The 20,528-nt window shown below is 37.9% G+C and overlaps 3 protein-coding genes across 3 annotated transcripts; all 3 read left to right on the forward strand.

The window, feature by feature from the left end:
* The first annotated feature begins 1,456 nt into the window (after window positions 1–1,456).
* On the forward strand, window positions 1,457–6,147 carry LOC307041523 (uncharacterized protein). The gene is made up of 5 exons (XM_079684990.1): window positions 1,457–1,859; window positions 2,087–2,404; window positions 3,638–3,718; window positions 4,846–4,895; window positions 5,541–6,147. The coding sequence occupies exons 1-5, from the start codon at window positions 1,652–1,654 to the stop codon at window positions 5,838–5,840; spliced, it is 957 nt and encodes a 318-aa protein (XP_079541116.1). The 5' UTR covers window positions 1,457–1,651; the 3' UTR covers window positions 5,841–6,147.
* Window positions 6,148–7,767: 1,620 nt separating this feature from the next.
* LOC307041525 (uncharacterized protein) lies at window positions 7,768–14,534 on the forward strand. Its single transcript, XM_079684992.1, has 5 exons — window positions 7,768–7,963; window positions 8,191–8,508; window positions 9,757–9,837; window positions 13,073–13,122; window positions 13,745–14,534. The coding sequence occupies exons 1-5, from the start codon at window positions 7,891–7,893 to the stop codon at window positions 14,042–14,044; spliced, it is 822 nt and encodes a 273-aa protein (XP_079541118.1). The 5' UTR covers window positions 7,768–7,890; the 3' UTR covers window positions 14,045–14,534.
* LOC307041518 (uncharacterized protein) lies at window positions 14,532–20,507 on the forward strand. Its single transcript, XM_079684985.1, has 6 exons — window positions 14,532–15,129; window positions 15,875–16,183; window positions 16,411–16,728; window positions 17,969–18,049; window positions 19,174–19,223; window positions 19,717–20,507. Exons 1-6 carry the CDS (start codon window positions 15,093–15,095, stop codon window positions 20,014–20,016), a joined length of 1,095 nt encoding a protein of 364 aa, XP_079541111.1. The 5' UTR covers window positions 14,532–15,092; the 3' UTR covers window positions 20,017–20,507.
* Window positions 20,508–20,528: the final 21 nt, after the last annotated feature.

Genomic DNA, 20,528 nt, shown 5'->3' on the forward strand with positions numbered 1-20,528 from the left:
CTGAGAGAAGCAAAAATAAATGAATAGAACACAAAATGTATAAAATAGCAGAAGTTTCTGACAGCTCTAGATTGGCTCCCTAGAGACTTTATAGGGGCTTTTCAAAGAGCTACATTAGTAAAGTGACCTTTTTTTATTCACTAGAACCTCAGGCTTGACATCATGTATTTGTATGTTTTTTTGTAAAAGATGTTTTTTTAAAAATAAAGATTCCTGATATCACATTAATTCTTCTTCAAAACAATAAAGGGAAGAACATTTCTCCTACACTCATCTAGTTGTCAAAAACCTTTCTAACTCTAAAGGGCTCAAACCTCATTATCTAGAACACTTCCCTAAGCAACCATAACCAATATTAAAATAACACAGGGAACTACTTAGTGACATTGTTTAACTTTACATTTGCATTGTGATAAACAGTAATGCTCGGATGTTGCTTAAATTGCTTTGAAAAAATGCAATGTTGAACCAAGTTCATTTTGATCGTGAAGTCCTGGGCTAGTGGTACATTGATTAACAGTTAGGAACAACAATCTGTTTGAGCACCAGCTATGGGGTTGATAGTAATAACGCTGTAAAGTACAAAAACACACGGACGAGAGAAGAAAGATGGAGGAAGAAGATAGGAAGGGGGGCGGGTACTTTTAGCTAACCCAACATATAATCTCAGGAAACTCAGCTGTGATCAATATCAACGCAAAGATAAAAAAGGTTACAGAAGTAGTGCAGAGAATATTCTCACTGAAGATTTCAGCATCCGAGATCATCACAATGAGGAGCTTTCTGCTGTTCCTCTCGCTCATTACAGGTAAAATATGACTTCTGTCTGAGTCCTGATATCAGAGACTTTCTGATTCTCCTTATGAGTATTTAATTTAACAAATCAGTTTCAAATTACCTATCATTCAAGGCTTTGATTTATTTTTATTTAAATCTGCGGCTATAATTGCCGATTTTGTGATATTCCGTATTTTAGTTTTGGTTGTATTGCCCGGTCCGATTATGTTGTTAAACTGTTTCTTTCATCAGCTTTTAGTAAATAAAAGCTTATTTTTGGTTATCTATTCCAGCCTCACTTTTACTACGTTTGAGTCCGACATCCGGCCAAAGCCCCGACATAAAGTCTCTGTTCATTTGTAAGAATAAGAGGCCGTTAAATACATGTTTATAACTGATGGATATCACTCATTATTAATATATCCACAAATCAAAGCCTGTATGACCAGCTACAGATTATTATTTAATGTTTTCAGACACCATGGACCGGATAGAGCCCCTGAAAAAAAAAAAAGATCTAATGTAGTCCAGTGTATATCAGCCTCTAAACAACAGGAACATAATCTGTATTAACTATAAAGAGGTTATTTGGGAGAAATCATTTACTTGTCATCCAATTAAAGGAGTAATAAATAATGTATTATAATAAGAGTCTCGTTGTCTTATCATAGCAGTTAAAAGTTGTACCAACAAACTGATCTATTCACTAATCCTGAAAGTGTGTCCTGAGATAGTTTGAGAATCTGACATGTTGTAAACTTTTCTCTCTTCAGGCTGTGAGGCCTCTTATGTGTGGGGATGCATTGGTGGATGGGTTAATTTGACCTTGGATTACCCTGAACCAAATGAAACATATACAAGTATTAATGTATTTATGCACGAAGAAAAAATCATTCAAATCACTCAAAAACACACGTGGGAAAACAAAGAAGACTTTTCCGTGTACCACGATGCACAAAATAAAAGTCTCAGGGTGGGCATCAAACCGATTTCACAAGATGACTGTGGGATGTACAAGTTTAGATTTAATACCGATCAACAACCTCACTCCAATGGAGGACAAATGGTTAAATTGCAACTTGGTAAGTAATGCTTTATCTTTTATTATAAGTCCCTTTTATTGTATGTAACCGTGTTAAAGACTAAACACATGTTCCAATAACTAAGGTAACATGCATGCTAACTTAAAACATATGATTCCACCCTCAGCCATCTGCATAACTGTCCAGTTAGACAAAATAGAAATCAGTTTGCTATAATGCCCACACAACGGAGAGAGAAGTTTGACTTGTCTTTTTTATATTTGCAGATGAAGGCTGCCAAGGACCATTACATCAAACTGCGTACAGAACAGCTAAAACCACCATCTCATGTGAAAAGAAAGAGTTCACTCTAGACTCCAGATTCAAGTTTTTCTGCAAAGAGAACGGTTCAATCTGTGAAGATATTTTATCAACAAAATCTGCTCTGAGGTCAAATGGGATGTTCACTCTCACAGAAACAGAGAGTGGCTTCACTGTGTCCATCAGTAATGTGTCCCCACAGCACGCTGGAGTCTACTGGTGTGGACAAGAATCAAGTAAAAGATACCGAGCTGCTCTCAGGAAAATACAACTGGAGGTGGAAGGTGAGAAACTAAATATGTGACCTTAAAGGTGGGGTATGTAAGTTTCAGAAACCGGCTCGAGATACACTTTTGGTTATATTCCATGGAATGCTCTTAACATCCCGATAGCAATGAATATCTGAAGTGCTTTGACAAAAAATCCATAAAAAAATGTCATCTGTGGAACCCGTAATACTGTAAAAACTACAACCAATCCGTTTAGCCGTCTGTCAGCCTTCCATCTCGTGCCCTCATTGGGCGTGCCGTCATTGGGCGTGCATTGCAGCAGTACTTCAATGACTCGCTAGCAACAGGCGGCCACTTTCACCATGGCAGAGTTAGGTTCAACATCGTCTACTGGTCGCAAAAGAAAAAATGTAACTGAGCAAATTAAGAACAAAAAGAAAGTGGAAACTAGGAGAAGTCAAACCAGAGTCAATATCGGAGTTGCTTTGGCTGTGTAGTATTGCTAACCTAGATGTGTTTAGCTTTGCCTGATCTGTAACGTTCCTGCAGCCTGTTCTCGCGGAGGAGGTGCTCTGTAAGGAAGTCTGAAGGAAGGGGCGGATTCTTTTTGGCTGTGTGCTTTCACATTTTAGTGCACTCGAGCCGGTTTCTGAAACTTACCTACCCCACCTTTAATGTAAATACATATACATTTATATGATTGTATAAATACAGTCAATTATCTATGTTTGTCTGTCTGCAGCTACTTCTGACTTAACTAGGAGTGCAACTATTGGACAGAATTGTATACTGGTGTGCATATCCCCAGAAAGTAACGACTGGATGGCAAGCATTAAAAGCGACATAAATTAATTATATATCTTTTCTGATACATTTTTGGCATTTGGTTTACCCAGCAAAAGACATATCCAAATATACCTCCTAACAATTCTTATTCTGAGTGAACTTTTCATTTTATAATATCAGATTGAATTTTCTGAGAGTCGTGGTAAGAGAGCATTTTTGATAACATTATGCTATTTTCTGCGAAATTCCTGCGTGATATTTGTTTTGTTTTGTGTTTGTTAATTCATTTGTAAGCTTTCATGTGTAACTTCAATGCACTTTTTGTTGGTTTCAGTAAAACCTACACAAACATTTCCTGTTTCTTCAACGACTACTGCATTTGCTGAGAGTCGTGTTAAGAGAGCCTTTTTGACATCTTAAGCCTTCTGCTGTGGGAACATGTTAAACATTTATTTTCGGTGAGGTTCCTGTTTTAATATTTTCTTTGTTGTGTGTTTGCAGATGGCCCTCATATCTTCATCCCTGTGATCATCTGCGTAGCCGCGCTGCTGTTTGTGCTCATTTTGATCCTGATCTACAGACGTAAGCATTACTACCGGTTTGGAAAATGTTAATCATGCACATGATGCACTGAGAACCACAGTCACAAAATCTCCATCTTGTAAGCATCTGATGACTTAATAGTCTAGCAGGAAGGGCCCTCAGATTTTGAGATACCCCTACCCGAGGTAGAACAAATGACAACAATATTTTTTTCTTATCTTTAGGGTCTCCCATTAATGAAATTGATTGTTGTCAAATTTTATTTTGGGGGAAAAAAAGTTTTTTGGGTTGTTCTTTAGAACTACCCCAATCCCTGACAAAGAGCCAAATTAGACCAGGCCGAATGTGGGAAAGGTGACTAAAAAGCTCATAACTTGAGAATGACCTCTGTTATCCTCTTTAGATTTGCTGAGGTATGAACCAGGCGGCTGTCCTACATCACCAAATAGTCAGACAATTATTTAACTAAAGAAATACTGAATTATAGTCCTGTAAACTTAGCTTTAGTTTAGACGGAAATTGTACTTTTGGTGATAGGAACATAGGACTCAATCACTTTTCTCTCATTTATCAGAAAAACAGAAATCCCTAAAACATATACCATTACTGAATTGTCTAGGGTGCTATTGAACACTAACCAGTGGTTGTATGGAAATATCTGTTACAGTTCTATTGCAAATGAGATTTCTTTAGACATAGGCCTACCTCTTCTCTGATACAGTCAAATTCCGAATGGGGGATAAGTGGCACAATGGCTTATAAGTTAAGAATGCTTACTCTGATGGTCATTATATTTGGAGAGGGAAATACCAGGTGGCTGAACTATATCACCAAATAGTCAGAATAAGAATAACCCAATACAATCTAGTGTCGGGGTATCTCGAAAACTAAAGCCTTTTTGAGGACTTGCTGCTGGACTATAAAGCCTAAGTAGATAAAATACTTTTGTTTGTTTTACGTCTTGAAGTTTATTTTTAGTCTACAGAAAATACTACTCCAAGTAATCAAATACAAAATGATCAATTCTTAACCGAATAGTGCAGCAAATTAATTAGGAACACAGAAAGTCCACTGTGTCTCAATGTAATGAAAGTGTTGGAATAACTAAATGTATTTATTTTTGCCTGTTTATGTTTACTTTGTTCTCTGATTTATCTTTCTGCTAGGACATTCCAAAAACAAAAGAAATAAGGCAGCAGAACAGCACGTCACACAGGTGAGTTCATTAATAAACTGTATGGTAATGTAAAGCTGGTTGGAGGAGCCTTATTAATCAAGTGTTATGTTTGGGTTCAATCACAGTTGTGTGTCATTTACTGTGCGTGCCATGCGGTGTCGCCGTCCTATTGGCTAGAGCAGGGGTTCCTAAAGTGGGGGTCGCGAGACCCCGAGTGGGGGTCGCGAGACCCCGAGTGGGGGTCATGAGATGATTACAAAATGAAAATGGAAAATAAAAAATAAAAAATGTATTTAAAAAATTGATTAATTTTTTTTAGAATATTTTTTTTAATTATTATTAATAATAACGTTTGCATAGACATTTTCATATCATGCAATCGAAATTGAAACTTAAGCTCGCTCCATTGCGGAGATATTCCCGCAACAGTGGGGAAAACTGACATCAATTCACAAGCACAGAAATTGACATCATATAAAATATAAAAATTGATTTGCATTTAACTGTGGGAAATAAGTATTTGATCCGCTTGCAAAACATATCTTAGTACTTGGTATGAAATGATTTCCCGAGTTATTATTTGATATGCCCAAGGAAATCTACATACCTGAAGTTACTTTAAAGGTGTTGATGAAGTTGAAAAGTTGAATTGGATAAATTGTGCTTTCTCTTTTTTCCTGAAAGGATTGTATCTACGAGGAGATACAGGAGCGCCCCCAGAAGCCAGACTCAGGAAATTCATCAACCACGTTTTATTCCACTGCCAACTTTCCCACAATCCCCTCTGCCTCGCAGCGTTACTCTACCATCTACTTTACAAACGGCTCTGGTGAAGCTGCTGAGGTACTGATGACCAATCCCAGCTCCTTTGCATGTGACTATTCTACTGTGAAGGACGTAGAGATACCAACCTGCTCTAATGTGAACCAGCACTCTCCAGAGGACCCTCTGTACTCTAACGTCAACAAGACACAGCAGCAATGAGGAAAGACCAGGCAGGGGATTATAATGTCTACTAAATGTAGCTACTTCCCCACTTAATATAGCTTTCATCTGATTGGTTGTGCATCGAAAGGTCTTTACTTTGATCACAGCGCCTCGCTCCATAGAAAAACACCGGCAACTTGTTTTTATATTGATAATAAAAAAGGTTTACCTTTGAATCGAGTGGTCTTAATTATCCTACAGTTGATATTGCAGATGTGTATATGGCACCAAACAATTACACAAAGTACAAAGTGCTTTACTGAGAGAAGCAAAATAAATGAATAGAACACAAAATGTATAAAATAGCAGAAGTTTCTGACAGCTCTAGATTGGCTCCCTAGAGACTTTATAGGGGCTTTTCAAAGAGCTACATTAGTAAAGTGACCTTTTTTTATTCACTAGAACCTCAGGCTTGACATCATTTATTAGTATGTTTTTTTGTAAAAGATGTTTTTTTTAAAATAAAGATTCCTGATATCACATTAATTCTTCTTCAAAACAATAAAGGGAAGAACATTTCTCCTACACTCTCATCTAGTTGTCAAAAACCTTTCTAACTCAAAAGGGATCAAACCTCATTATCTAGAACACTTCCCTAAACAACCATAACCAATATTAAAATAACACAGGGAACTACTTAGTGACATTGTTTAACTTTACATTTGCATTGTGATAAACAGTAATGCTCGGATGTTGCTTAAATGGCTTTGAAAAAATGCAATGTTGAACCAAGCTAATTTTGATCGTGAAGTCCTGGGCTAGTGGTACATTGATTACGTTAGGAACAAGAACCTGTTTGAGCACAAGCTATGGGGTAGATAGTAATAACGCTGTAAAGTACAAAAACACACGGACGAGAGAAGAAAGATGGAGGAAGAAGATAAGAAGGGGGGCGGGTACTTTTAGCTAACCCAACATATAATCTCAGGAAACTCAGCTGTGATCAATATCAACGCACAGATAAAAAAGGTTACAGAAGTAGTGCAGAGAATATTCTCACTGAAGATTTCAGCATCCGAGATCATCACAATGAGGAGCTTTCTGCTGTTCCTCTCGCTCATAACAGGTCAAATATGACTTCTGTCTGAGTCCTGATATCAGAGACTTTCTGATTCTCGTTATGAGTATTTAATTTAACAAATCAGTTTCAAATTACCTATCATTCAAGGCTTTGATTTATTTTTATTTAAATCTGCGGCTATAATTGCCGATTTTGTGATATTCCGTTTTTTAGTTTTGGTTGTGTTGCCCGGTCCGATTCTTTTGTTGTTAAACTGTTTCTTTCATCAGCTTTTAGTAAATAAAAGCTTATTTTTGGTTATCTATTCCAGCCTCACTTTTACTACGTTTGAGTCCGACATCCGGCCAAAGCCCCGACATAAAGTCTCTGTTCATTTGTAAGAATAAGAGGCTGTTAAATACATGTTTATAACTGATGGATATCACTCATTATTAATATATCCACAAATCAAAGCCTGTATGACCAGCTACAGATTATTATTTGATATTTTCAGACACCATGGACCGAATAGAGCCCCTGAAAAAAAAAAAAGATCTAATGTAGTCCAGTGTATATCAGCTTCTAAACAACAGGAACATAATCTGTATTAACTATAAAGAGGTTATTTGGGAGAAATCATTTACTTGTCATCCAATTAAAGGAGTAACAAATAATGTATTATAATAAGAGTCTCGTCATCTTATCATAGCAGTTAAAAGTTGTACCAACAAACTGATCTATTCACTAATCCTGAAAGTGTGTCCTGAGATAGTTTGAGAATCTGACATGTTGTAAACTTTTCTCTCTTCAGGCTGTGAGGCCTCTTATGTGTGGGGATGCAGAGGTGGATGGGTTAATTTTACCTTGGATTACCCTGAACCAAATGAAACATATACAAGTATTAATGTATTTATGCACAAAGAGAAAATCATTCAAATCACTCAAAAACACACGTGGGAAAACAAAGAACACTTTTCCGTGTACCATGATGCACAAAATGAAAGTCTCAGGGTGGTTATCAAACCGATTTCACAAGATGACTGTGGGATGTACAAGTTTACATTTAATACCGATCAACAATCTCACTCCAATGGAGAACAAATGGTTAAGTTGCAACTTGGTAAGTAATGCTGTATCTTTTATTATAAGTCCCTTTTATTGTATGTAACCGTGTTAAAGACTAAACACATGTTCCAATAACTAAGGTAACATGCATGCTAACTTAAAACATATGATTCCACCCTCAGTCATCTGCATAACTGTCCAGTTAGACAAAATGGAAATCAGTTTGCTATAATGCCCACACAACAGAGAGAGAAGTTTGACTTGTCTTTTTTATATTTGCAGATGAAGGCTGCCAAGGACCATTACATCAAACTGCGTACACAACAGCTAAAACCACCATCTCATGTGAAAAGAAAGATTTCACTCCAGACTCCGGATTCAAGTTTTTCTGCAAAGAGAACGGTTCAATCTGTGAAGATATGTTATCAACAAAATCTGCTCTGAGGTCAAACGGGATGTTCACTCTCACAGAAACAGAGAGTGGCTTCACTGTGTCCATCAGTAATGTGTCCCCACAGCACGCTGGAGTCTACTGGTGTGGAAAGGAATCAAGTAAAAGATACCGAGCTGCTCTCAGGAAAATACAACTGGAGGTGGAAGGTGAGAAACTAAATATGTGACCTTAAAGGTGGGGTAGGTAAGTTTCAGAAACCGGCTCGAGATACACTTGTTATATTCCATGGAATGCTCTTAACATCCCTATAGCAATGAATATCTGAAGTGCTTTGACAACAAATCCATAAAAAAATGTCATCTGTGGAAGCCGTAATACTGTAAAAACTACAACCAATCCGTTTAGCCGTCTGTCAGCCTTCCATCTCTTGCACGCACAAATGTATCTCGTGCCCTCATTGGGCGTGTCGTCATTGGGCGTGCATTGCAGCAGTACTTCAATGACTCGCCAGCAACAGGCGGCCACTTTCACCATGGCAGAGTTAGGTTCAACATCGTCTACTGGTCGCAAAAGAAAAATGTAACTGAGAAAATTGAGAACAAAAAGAAAGTGGAAACTAGGAGAAGTCAAAACCAGAGTCAATATCGGAGCTGCTTTGGCTGTGTAGTATTGCTGACCTGTGTTTAGCTTTGCCTGATATGTAACGTTACTGCAGCCTGTTCTCGCGGAGGAGGTGCTCTGTAAGGAAGTCTGAAGGAAGGGGCGGATTCTTTTTGGCTGTGTGCTTTCACATTTTAGTGCACTCGAGCCGGTTTCTGAAACTTACCTACCTCACCTTTAAGTCTAAATACATATACATTTATATGATTGTGTAAATACAGTCAATTATCTATGTTTGTCTGTCTGCAGCTACTTCTGACTTAACTAGGAGTGCAACTATTGGACAGAATTGTATACTGGTGTGCATATCCCCAGAAAGTAATGACTGGATGGCAAGCATTAAAAGCGACATCAATTAATTATATATCTTTTCTGATACATTTTTGGCATTTGGTTTACCCAGCAAAAGACATATCCAAATATACCTCCTAACAATTCTTATTCTGAGTGAACTTTTCATTTTATAATATCAGGTTGAATTTTCTGAGAGTCGTGGTAAGAGAGCATTTTTGATAACATTATGCTATTTTCTGCAAAATTCCTGCGTGATATTTGTTTTGTTTTGTGTTTGTTAATTCATTTGTAAGCTTTCATGTGTAACTTCAATGCACTTTTTGTTGGTTTCAGTAAAACCTACACAAACATTTCCTGTTTCTTCAACGACTACTGCATTTGCTGAGAGTCGTGTTAAGAGAGCCTTTTTGACATCTTAAGCCTTCTGCTGTGGGAACATGTTAAACATTTATTTTCGGTGAGGTTCCTGTTTTAATATGTTCTTTGTTGTGTGTTTGCAGATGGCCCTCATATCTTCATCCCTGTGATCATCTGCGTAGCCGCGCTGCTGTTTGTGCTCATTTTGATCCTGATCTACAGACGTAAGCATTACTACCGGTTTGGAAAATGTTAATCATGCACATGATGCACTGAGAACCACAGTCACAAAATCTCCATCTTGTAAGCATCTGATGACTTAATAGTCTAGCAGGAAGGGCCCTCAGATTTTGAGATACCCCTAACCGAGGTAGAACAAATGACAACAATATTTTTTTCTTATCTTTAGGGTCTCCCATTAATGAAATTGATTGTTGTCAAATTTTATTTTGGGGGAAAAAAAGTTTTTTGTGTTGTTCTTTAGAACTACCCCAATCCCTGACAAAGAGCCAAATTAGACCAGGCCGAATGGGAAAGGTGACTAAAAAGCTCATAACTTGAGAATGACCTCTGTTATCCTCTTTAGATTTGCTGAGGTATGAACCAGGCGGCTATCCTACATCACCAAATAGTCAGAAAATTATTTAACCAAAGAAATACTGAATTATAGTCCTGTAAACTTAGCTTTAGTTTAGACGGAAATTGTACTTTTGGTGATAGGAACATAGGACTCAATCACTTTTCTCTCATTTATCAGAAAAACAGAAATCCCTAAAACATATACCATTACTGAATTGTCTAGGGTGCTATTGAACACTAACCAGTGGTTGTATGGAAATATTTGGTACAGTTCTATTGCAAATGAGATTTATTTAGACATAGGCTTACCTCTTCTCTGATAATCAAATTCCGAATGGGGGATAAGTGGCACAATGGCTTATAAGTTAAGAATGCTTACTCTGATGGTCATTATATTTGGAGAGGGAAATACCAGGTGGCTGAACTACATCACCAAATAGTCAGAATAAGAATAACCCAATACAATCTAGTGTCGGGGTATCTCGAAAACTAAAGCCTTTTTTGAGGACTTGCTGCTGGACTATACAGGACTGTCTCAGAAAATTAGAATATTGTGATAAAGTTCTTTATTTTCTGTAATGCAATTAAAAAAACAAAAATGTCATACATTCTGGATTCATTACAAATCAACTGAAATATTGCAAGCCTTTTATTATTTTAATATTGCTGATTATGGCATACAGCTTAAGAAAACTCAAAAATCATATCTCAAAAAATTAGAATAGTTCCTCAGACCAAGTAAAAAAAAAAAGATTTATAACAGCAAAACACAATCAAACATTTGAAAATGTCCATTAATGCACTCAGTAATGAAGCTCAGCGCAAGTTCAGGCAGGAAGACCTATCACTTCGTATTGCGCGTCATGGCAATACTCGCTCCCTTCACTAAAGGATAGGGAGCGCCACTCCCCACTCCTCAGCTAACCTATCACTTCCCTCCATTCACAAGCCTAATCATCGCACCTGTTAATCCCTCTATATATGCTCTCCCCTTTTCCATCAGCTGTCTTCCAGGTGTCAACGCGCAACCCTCCTCCACCCCTTCGCCTCCTGCTTCCAACTCAGGGCCAAGCTCAACCTTCTCCCTTCCAACCGGACCTAACCACTTATCACCACCACCAGTGTCTAGACCCAGGGGGGTTCATCGGAAACGGTTCTTCCCTTCCCGAATGACATCCTACAAAACCTGGGCCTAATCGCCAAACACCATTTCATTCACTTGTTATAAACTGTCATCATTATGTTTCATTTATATAATGTGACCCGATAATAAACATGTATTCCATACATCACGTCTCTCCTGAGTGAACTTGGTTGGGAATCCTTTTGCACGGATTACTGCATCAATGCGGCGTGGCATGGAGGCAATCAGCCTGTGGCATTGCTGAGGTGTTATGGATGCCCAGGATGCTTCAATAGCGGCCTTTAGCTCATTAGCATTGTTGGGTCTGGTGTCTTTCAGCTTCTTCTTCACAATACCCCACATATTCTCTATGGGGTTCAGGTCAGGGGAATTTGCAGGCCAATCGAGGACAGTAATGCCATGGTCAGTACACCAGTTACTGGTGGTTTTGGCACTGTGGGCAGGTGCCAGATCATGCTGGAAAATGAATTCCTCATCTCCATAGAGCTTTTCAGCAGACGGAAGCATGTAGTGCTCTAAAATCTCTTGGTACACAGCTGCATTTACTCTGGGCTTGATGAAACACAGTGGACCAACACCAGCAGCTGACATGGCTCCCCAAACCATCGCTGACTGTGGGAACTTCACACTGGATTTCAAGCAACTTGGATTTTGCTCCTCTCCAGCCTTTCTCCAGACTCTGGCGCCTTGACTTCCAAATGAAATACAAAACTTGCTTTCGTCTGAAAAGAGGACTTTGGACCACTGTGCAACTGTCCAGTGCTTCTTTTCCTTAGCCCAAGTCAGACGCCTCTTCCGTTGTCTTGAGTTCAGAAGTGGCTTGACCATGGGAATACGGCTATTGTAGCCCATTTCCCGGACACGTCTGTGAACAGTGACTTTTGATACCTGGACTCCAGCTTCAGTCCACTGTCTTTGAAGCTCCCCCAAATTCTGGAAGCGACTCTTCTTCACAATGCTGTTAAGGCTGCGGTCATCTCTCTTGGTTGTGCAGCGTTTCCTGCCACATTTCCCCCTTCCAACAGACTTTTTGTGGATGTGCTTTGAAACTGCACTCTGTGAACAGCTTGCTCTTTGAGAAATTTCTTTTTGTGTCTTACCCTCCTGATGGAGGGTGTCAATGACGGTCCTCTGGACAGCAGTCAGATCAGCAGTCTTCCCCATACTTGTGATTTAGTTTACTGAACCAAGCTGAGTGTTTTTCAAGGCTCAGGAAACCCTTGCAGGTGTTTCGAGTTAATTAGACGATTCAAGTGATTCGTTGAACACCCTACTAGTATACTTTTTCATGATATTCTAATATTTAGAGATAGGATATTTGAGTTTTCTTAAGCTGTATGCCATAATCAGCAATATTAAAATAATAAAAGGCTTGCAATATTTCAGTTGATTTGTAATGAATCCAGAATGTATGACATTTTTGTTTTTTAATTGCATTACAGAAAATAAAGAACTTTATCACAATATTCTAATTTTCTGAGACAGTCCTGTAAAGGCTAAGTAGATAAAATACTTTTGTTTGTTTTACGTCTTGAAGTTTATTTTTAGTCTACAGAAAATACTACTCCAAGTAATCAAATACAAAATGATCAATTCTTAACTGAATAGTGCAGCAGATTAATTAGGAACACAGAAAGTCCACTGTGTCTCAATGTAATGAAAGTGTTTGAATAACTAAATGTATTTATTTTTGCTTGTTTATGTTTACTTTGTTCTCTGATTTATCTTTCTGCTAGGACATTCCAAAAACAAAAGAAATAAGACAGCAGAACAGCACGTCACACAGGTGAGTTCATTAATAAACTGTATGGTAATGTAGAGCTGGTTGGAGGAGCCTTATTAATCAAGTGTTATGTTTGGGTTCAATCACAGTTGTGTGTCATTTACTGTGCGTGCCATGCGGTGTCGCCGTCCTATTGGCTAGAGCAGGGGTTCCTAAAGTGGGGGTCGCGAGACCCCGAGTGGGGGTCGTGAGATGATTACAAAATAAAAATGGAAAAAAAAAAAAAAAATGTATTAAAAAAATTGATTAATTTTTTTTATAATATTTTTTTAAATTATTATTAATAATAACGTTTGCATAGACATTTTCATATCATGCAATCGAAATTGAAACTTAAGCTCGCTCCATTGCGGAGATATTCCCGCAACAGTGGGGAAAACTGACATCAATTCACAAGCACAGAAATTGACATCATATAAAATATAAAAATTGATTTGCATTTAACTGTGGGAAATAAGTATTTGATCCGCTTGCAAAACATGTCTTAGTACTTGGTATGAAATGATTTCCCGAGTTATTATTTGATATTCACAAGGAAATCTACATATCTGAAGTTACTTTAAAGGTGTTGATGAAGTTGAAAAGTTGAATTGGATGAATTGTGCTTTCTCTTTTTTCCTGAAAGGATTGTATCTATGAGGAGATACAGGAGCGCCCCCAGAAGCCAGACTCAGGAAATTCATCAACCACGTTTTATTCCACTGCCAACTTTCCCACAATCCCCTCTGCCTCGCAGCGTTACTCTACCATCTACTTTAGAAACGGCTCTGGTGAAGCTGCTGAGGTACTGATGACCAATCCCAGCTCCTCTGCATGTGATTATTCTGCTGTGAAGGACGTAGAGATACCAACCTGCTCTAATGTGAACCAGCACTCTCCAGAGGACCTTCTGTACTCTAACGTCAACAAGACACAGCAGCAATGAGGAAAGACCAGGCAGGGGATTATAATGTCTACTAAATGTAGCTACTTCCCCACTTAATATAGCTTTCATCTGATTGGTTGTGCATCGAAAGGTCTTTACTTTACTTTGATCACAGCGCCTCGCTCCATAGAAACACACCGGCAACTTGTTTTTATATTGATAATAAAAAAGGTTTACCTTTGAATCGAGTGGTCTTAATTATCCTACAGTTGATATTGCAGATGTGTATATGGCACCAAACAATTACACAAAGTACAAAGTGCTTTACTGAGAGAAGCAAAAATAAATGAATAGAACACAAAATGTATAAAATAGCAGAAGTTTCTGACAGCTCTAGATTGGCTCCTTAGAGACTTTATAGGGGCTTTTCAAAGAGCTACATTAGTAAAGTGACCTTTTTTTATTCACTAGAACCTCAGGCTTGACATCATGTATTTGTATGTTTTTTTGTAAAATATGTTTTTTTTTTAAATAAAGATTCCTGATATCACATTAATTCTTCTTCAAAATAATAGAGGGAAGAACATTTCTCCTACACTCTCATCTAGTTGTCAAAAACCTTTCTAACTCAAAAGGGATCAAACCTCATTATCTAGAACACTTCCCTAAACAACCATAACCAATATTAAAATAACACAGGGAACTACTTAGTGACATTGTTTAACTTTACATTTGCATTGTGATAAACAGTAATGCTCGGATGTTGCTTAAATTGCTTTGAAAAAGTGCAATGTTGAACCAAGTTCATTTTGATCGTGAAGTCCTGGGCTAGTGGTACATTGATTAACAGTTAGGAACAAGAACCTGTTTGAGCACCAGACAATCTGTTTGGGGTTGATAGTAATAACGCTGTAAAGTACAAAAACACACGGACGAGAGAAGAAAGATGGAGGAAGAAGATAGGAAGGGGGGCGGGTACTTTTAGCTAACCCAACATATAATCTCAGGAAACTCAGCTGTGATCAATATCAACGCACAGATAAAAAAGGTTACAGAAGTAGTGCAGAGAATATTCTCACTGAAGATTTCAGCATCCGAGATCATCACAATGAGGAGCTTTCTGCTGTTCCTCTCGCTCATTACAGGTAAAATATGACTTCTGTCTGAGTCCTGATATCAGAGACTTTCTGATTCTCGTTATGAGTATTTAATTTAACAAATCAGTTTCAAATTACCTATCATTCAAGGCTTTGATTTATTTTTATTTAAATCTGCGGCTATAATTGCCGATTTTGTGATATTCCGTTTTTTAGTTTTGGTTGTGTTGCCCGGTCCGATTATGTTGTTGTTAAACTGTTTCTTTCATCAGCTTTTAGTAAATAAAAGCTTATTTTTGGTTATCTATTCCAGCCTCACTTTTACTACGTTTGAGTCCGACATCCGGCCAAAGCCCCGACATAAAGTCTCTGTTCATTTGTAAGAATAAGAGGCCGTTAAATACATGTTTATAACTGATGGATATCACTCATTATTAATATATCCACAAATCAAAGCCTGTATGACCAGCTACAGATTATTATTTAATGTTTTCAGACACCATGGACCGAATAGAGCCCCTGAAAAGAAAAAAAGATCTAATGTAGTCCAGTGTATATCAGCTTCTAAACAACAGGAACATAATCTGTATCAACTCTAAAGAGGTTATTTGGGAGAAATCATTTACTTGTCATCCAATTAAAGGAGTAACAAATAATGTATTATAATAAGAGTCTCGTTATCTTATCATAGCAGTTAAAAGTTGTACCAACAAACTGATCTATTCACTAATCCTGAAAGTGTGTCCTGAGATAGTTTGAGAATCTGACATGTTGTAAACTTTTCTCTCTTCAGGCTGTGAGGCCTCTTATGTGTGGGGATGCATTGGTGGATGGGTTAATTTTACCTTGGATTACCCTAAACCAAATGAAACATATACAAGTATTAATGTATTTATGCACAAAGAAAAAATCATTCAAATCACTCAAAAACACACGTGGGAAAACAAAGAACACTTTTCCGTGTACCATGATGCACAAAATGGAAGTCTCAGGGTGGTTATCAAACCGATTTCACAAGATGACTGTGGGATGTACAAGTTTACATTTAATACCGATCAACAACCTCACTCCAATGGAGAACAAATGGTTAAATTGCAACTTGGTAAGTAATGCTGTATCTTTTATTATAAGTCCCTTTTATTGTATGTAACCGTGTTAAAGACTAAACACATGTTCCAATAACTAAGGTAACATGCATGCTAACTTAAAACATATGATTCCACCCTCAGCCATCTGCATAACTGTCCAGTTAGACAAAATGGAAATCAGTTTGCTATAATGCCAACACAACAGAGAGAGAAGTTTGACTTGTCTTTTTTATATTTGCAGAAGAAGGCTGCCAAGGACCATTACATCAAACTGCGTACACAACAGCTAAAACCACCATCTCATGTGAAAAGAAAGATTTCACTCCAGACTCCGGATTCAAGTTTTTCTGCAAAGAGAACGGTTCAATCTGTGAAGATATGTTATCAACAAAATCTGCTCTGAGGTCAAACGGGATGTTCACTCTCACAGAAACAGAGAGTGGCTTCACTGTGTCCATCAGTAATGTGTCCCCACAGCACGCTGGAGTCTACTGGTGTGGAAAGGAATCAAGTAAAAGATACCGAGCTGCTCTCAGGAAAATACAACTGGAGGTGGAAGGTGAGAAACTAAATATGTGACCTTAAAGGTGGGGTAGGTAAGTTTCAGAAACCGGCTCGAGATACACTTGTTGTTATATTCCATGGAATGCTCTTAACATCCCGATAGCAATGAATATCTTAAGGGCTTTGACAAAAAATCCATAAAAAAATGTCATCTGTGGAAGCCGTAATACTGTAAAAACTACAACCAATCCGTTTAGCCGTCTGTCAGCCTTCCATCTCTTGCACGCACAAATGTATCTCGTGCCCTCATTGGGCGTGTCGTCATTGGGCGTGCATTGCAGCAGTACTTCAATGACTCGCCAGCAACAGGCGGCCACTTTCACCATGGCAGAGTTAGGTTCAACATCGTCTACTGGTCGCAAAAGAAAAATGTAACTGAACAAATTAAGAACAAAAAGAAAGTGGAAACTAGGAGAAGTCAGACCAGAGTTGCTTTGGCTGTGTAGTATTGCTAACCTAGATGTGTTTAGCTTTGCCTGATATGTAACGTTACTGCAGCCTGCTCTCGCGGAGGAGGTGCTCTGTAAGGAAGTCTGAAGGAAGGGGCGGATTCTTTTTGGCTGTGTGCTTTCACATTTTAGTGCACTCGAGCCGGTTTCTGAAACTTACCTACCCCACCTTTAAGTCTAAATACATATACATTTATATGATTGTATAAATACAGTCAATTATCTATGTTTGTCTGTCTGCAGCTACTTCTGACTTAACTAGGTGTGCAACTATTGGACAGAATTGTATACTGGTGTGCATATCCCCAGAAAGTAACGACTGGATGGCAAGCATTAAAAGCGACATCAATTAATTATATATCTTTTCTGATACATTTTTGGCATTTGGTTTACCCAGCAAAAGACATATCCAAATATACCTCCTAGCAATTCTTATTCTGAGTGAACTTCTCATTTTATAATATCAGATTGAATTTTCTGAGTCGTGGTAAGAGAGCATTTTTGATAACATTATGCTATTTTCTGTGAAATTCCTGCGTGATATTCGTTTTGTTTTGTGTTTGTTAATTCATTTGTAAGCTTTCATGTGTAACTTCAATGCACTTTTTGTTGGTTTCAGTAAAACCTACAAATACATTTCCTGTTTCTTCAACGACTACTGCATTTGCTGAGAGTCGTGTTAAGAGAGCATTTTTGACATCTTAAGCCTTCTGCTGTGGGAACATGTTCAACATTTATTTTCGGTGAGGTTCCTGTTTTAATATTTTCTTTGTTGTGTGTTTGCAGATGGCCCTCATATCTTCATCCCTGTGATCATCTGCGTAGCCGCGCTGCTGTTTGTGCTCATTTTGATCCTGATCTACAGACGTAAGCATTACTACCGGTTTGGAAAATGTTAATCATGCACATGATGCACTGAGAACCACAGTCACAAAATCTCCATCTTGTAAGCATCTGATGACTTAATAGTCTAGCAGGAAGGGCACTCAGATTTTGAGATACCCCTACCCGAGGTAGACCAAATGACAACAATATTTTTTTCTTATCTTTAGGGTCTCCCATTAATGAAATTGATTGTTGTCAAATTTTATTTTGGGGGGAAAAAAGTGTTTTGGGTTGTTCTATAGAACTACCCCAATCCCTGACAAAGAGCCAAATTAGACCAGGCCGAATGGGAAAGGTGACTAAAAAGCTCATAACTTGAGAATGACCTCTGTTATCCTCTTTAGATTTGCTGAGGTATGAACCAGGCGGCTGTCCTACATCACCAAATAGTCAGACTATTATTTAACTAAAAAAATACTGAATTATAGTCCTGTCAACTTAGCTTTAGTTTAGACGGAAATTGTACTTTTGGTGATAGGAACATAGGACTCAATCACTTTTCTCTCATTTATCAGAAAAACAGAAATCCCTAAAACATATACCATTACTGAATTGTCTAGGGTGCTATTGAACCCTAACCAGTGGTTGTATGGAAATATCTGTTACAGTTCTATTGCAAATGAGATTTCTTTAGACATAGGCTTACCTCTTCTCTGATAGTCAAATTCCGAATGGGGGATAAGTGGCACAATGGCTTATAAGTTAAGAATGCTTACTCTGATGGTCATCATATTTGGAGAGGGAAATACCAGGTGGCTGAACTAAGTCACCAAATAGTCAGAATAAGAATAACCCAATACAATCTAGTGTAGGGGTATCTCGAAAACTAAAGCCTTTTTTGAGGACTTGCTGCTGGACTATAAAGGCTAAGTAGATAAAATACTTTTGTTTGTTTTACGTCTTGAAGTTTATTTTTAGTCTACAGAAAATACTACTCCAAGTAATCAAATACAAAATGATCAATTCTTAACCGAATAGTGCAGCAAATTAATTAGGAACACAGAAAGTCCACTGTGTCTCAATGTAATGAAAGTGTTTGAATAACTAAATGTATTTATTTTTGCCTGTTTATGTTTACTTTGTTCTCTGATTTATCTTTCTGCTAGGACATTCCAAAAACAAAAGAAATAAGGCAGCAGAACAGCACGTCACACAGGTGAGTTCATTAATAAACTGTATGGTAATGTCAAGCTGGTTGTAGGAGCCTTATTAATCAAGTGTTATGTTTGGGTTCAATCACAGTTGTGTGTCATTTACTGTGCGTGCCATGCGGTGTCGCCGTCCTATTGGCTAGAGCAGGGGTTCCTAAAGTGGGGGTCGCGAGAAATTTTCATATCATGCAATCGAAATTGAAACTTAAGCTCGCTCCATTGCGGAGATATTCCCGCAAGAGTGGGGAAAACTGACATCAATTCACAAGCACAGAAATTGACATCATATAAAATATAAAAATTGATTTGCATTTAACTGTGGGAAATAAGTATTTGATCCGCTTGCAAAACATATCTTAGTACTTGGTATGAAAGGATTTCCCGAGTTATTATTTGATGTGCCCAAGGAAATCTACATATCTGAAGTTACTTTAAAGGTGTTGATGAAGTTGAAAAGTTGAATTGGATAAATTGTGCTTTCTCTTTTTTCCTTAAAAGGATTGTATCTACGAGGAGATACAGGAGCGCCCCCAGAAGCCAGACTCAGGAAATTCATCAACCACGTTTTATTCCACTGCCAACTTTCCCACAATCCCCTCTGCCTCGCAGCGTTACTCTACCATCTACTTTAGAAAAGGCTCTGGTGAAGCTGCTGAGGTACTGATGACCAATCCCAGCTCCTCTACATGTGATTATTCTGCTGTGAAGGACGTAGAGATACCAACCTGCTCTAATGTGAACCAGCACTCTCCAGAGGACCCTCTGTACTCTAACGTCAACAAGACACAGCAGCAATGAGGAAAGACCAGGCAGGGGATTATAATGTCTACTAAATGTAGCTACTTCCCCACTTAATATAGCTTTCATCTGATTGGTTGTGCATCGAAAGGTCTTTACTTTACTTTGATCACAGCGCCTCGCTCCATAGAAAAACACCGGCAACTTGTTGTTATATTGATAATAAAAAAGGTTTACCTTTGAATCGAGTGGTCTTAATTATCCTACAGTTGATATTGCAGATGTGTATATGGCACCAAACAATTACACAAAGTACAAAGTGCTTTACTGAGAGAAGCAAAAATAAATGAATAGAACACAAAATGTATAAAATAGCAGAAGTTTCTGACAGCTCTAGATTGGCTCCTTAGAGACTTTATAGGGGCTTTTCAAAGAGCTACATTAGTAAAGTGACCTTTTTTTATTCACTAGAACCTCAGGCTTGACATCATGTATTTGTATGTTTTTTTGTAAAAGATGTTTTTTTAAAAATAAAGATTCCTGATATCACATTAATTCTTCTTAAAGGGAAG

The sequence above is a fragment of the Notothenia rossii genome (genome assembly GCF_949606895.1).
Source record: "Notothenia rossii genome assembly, chromosome: 5".
NCBI lineage: Eukaryota > Metazoa > Chordata > Actinopteri > Perciformes > Nototheniidae > Notothenia > Notothenia rossii.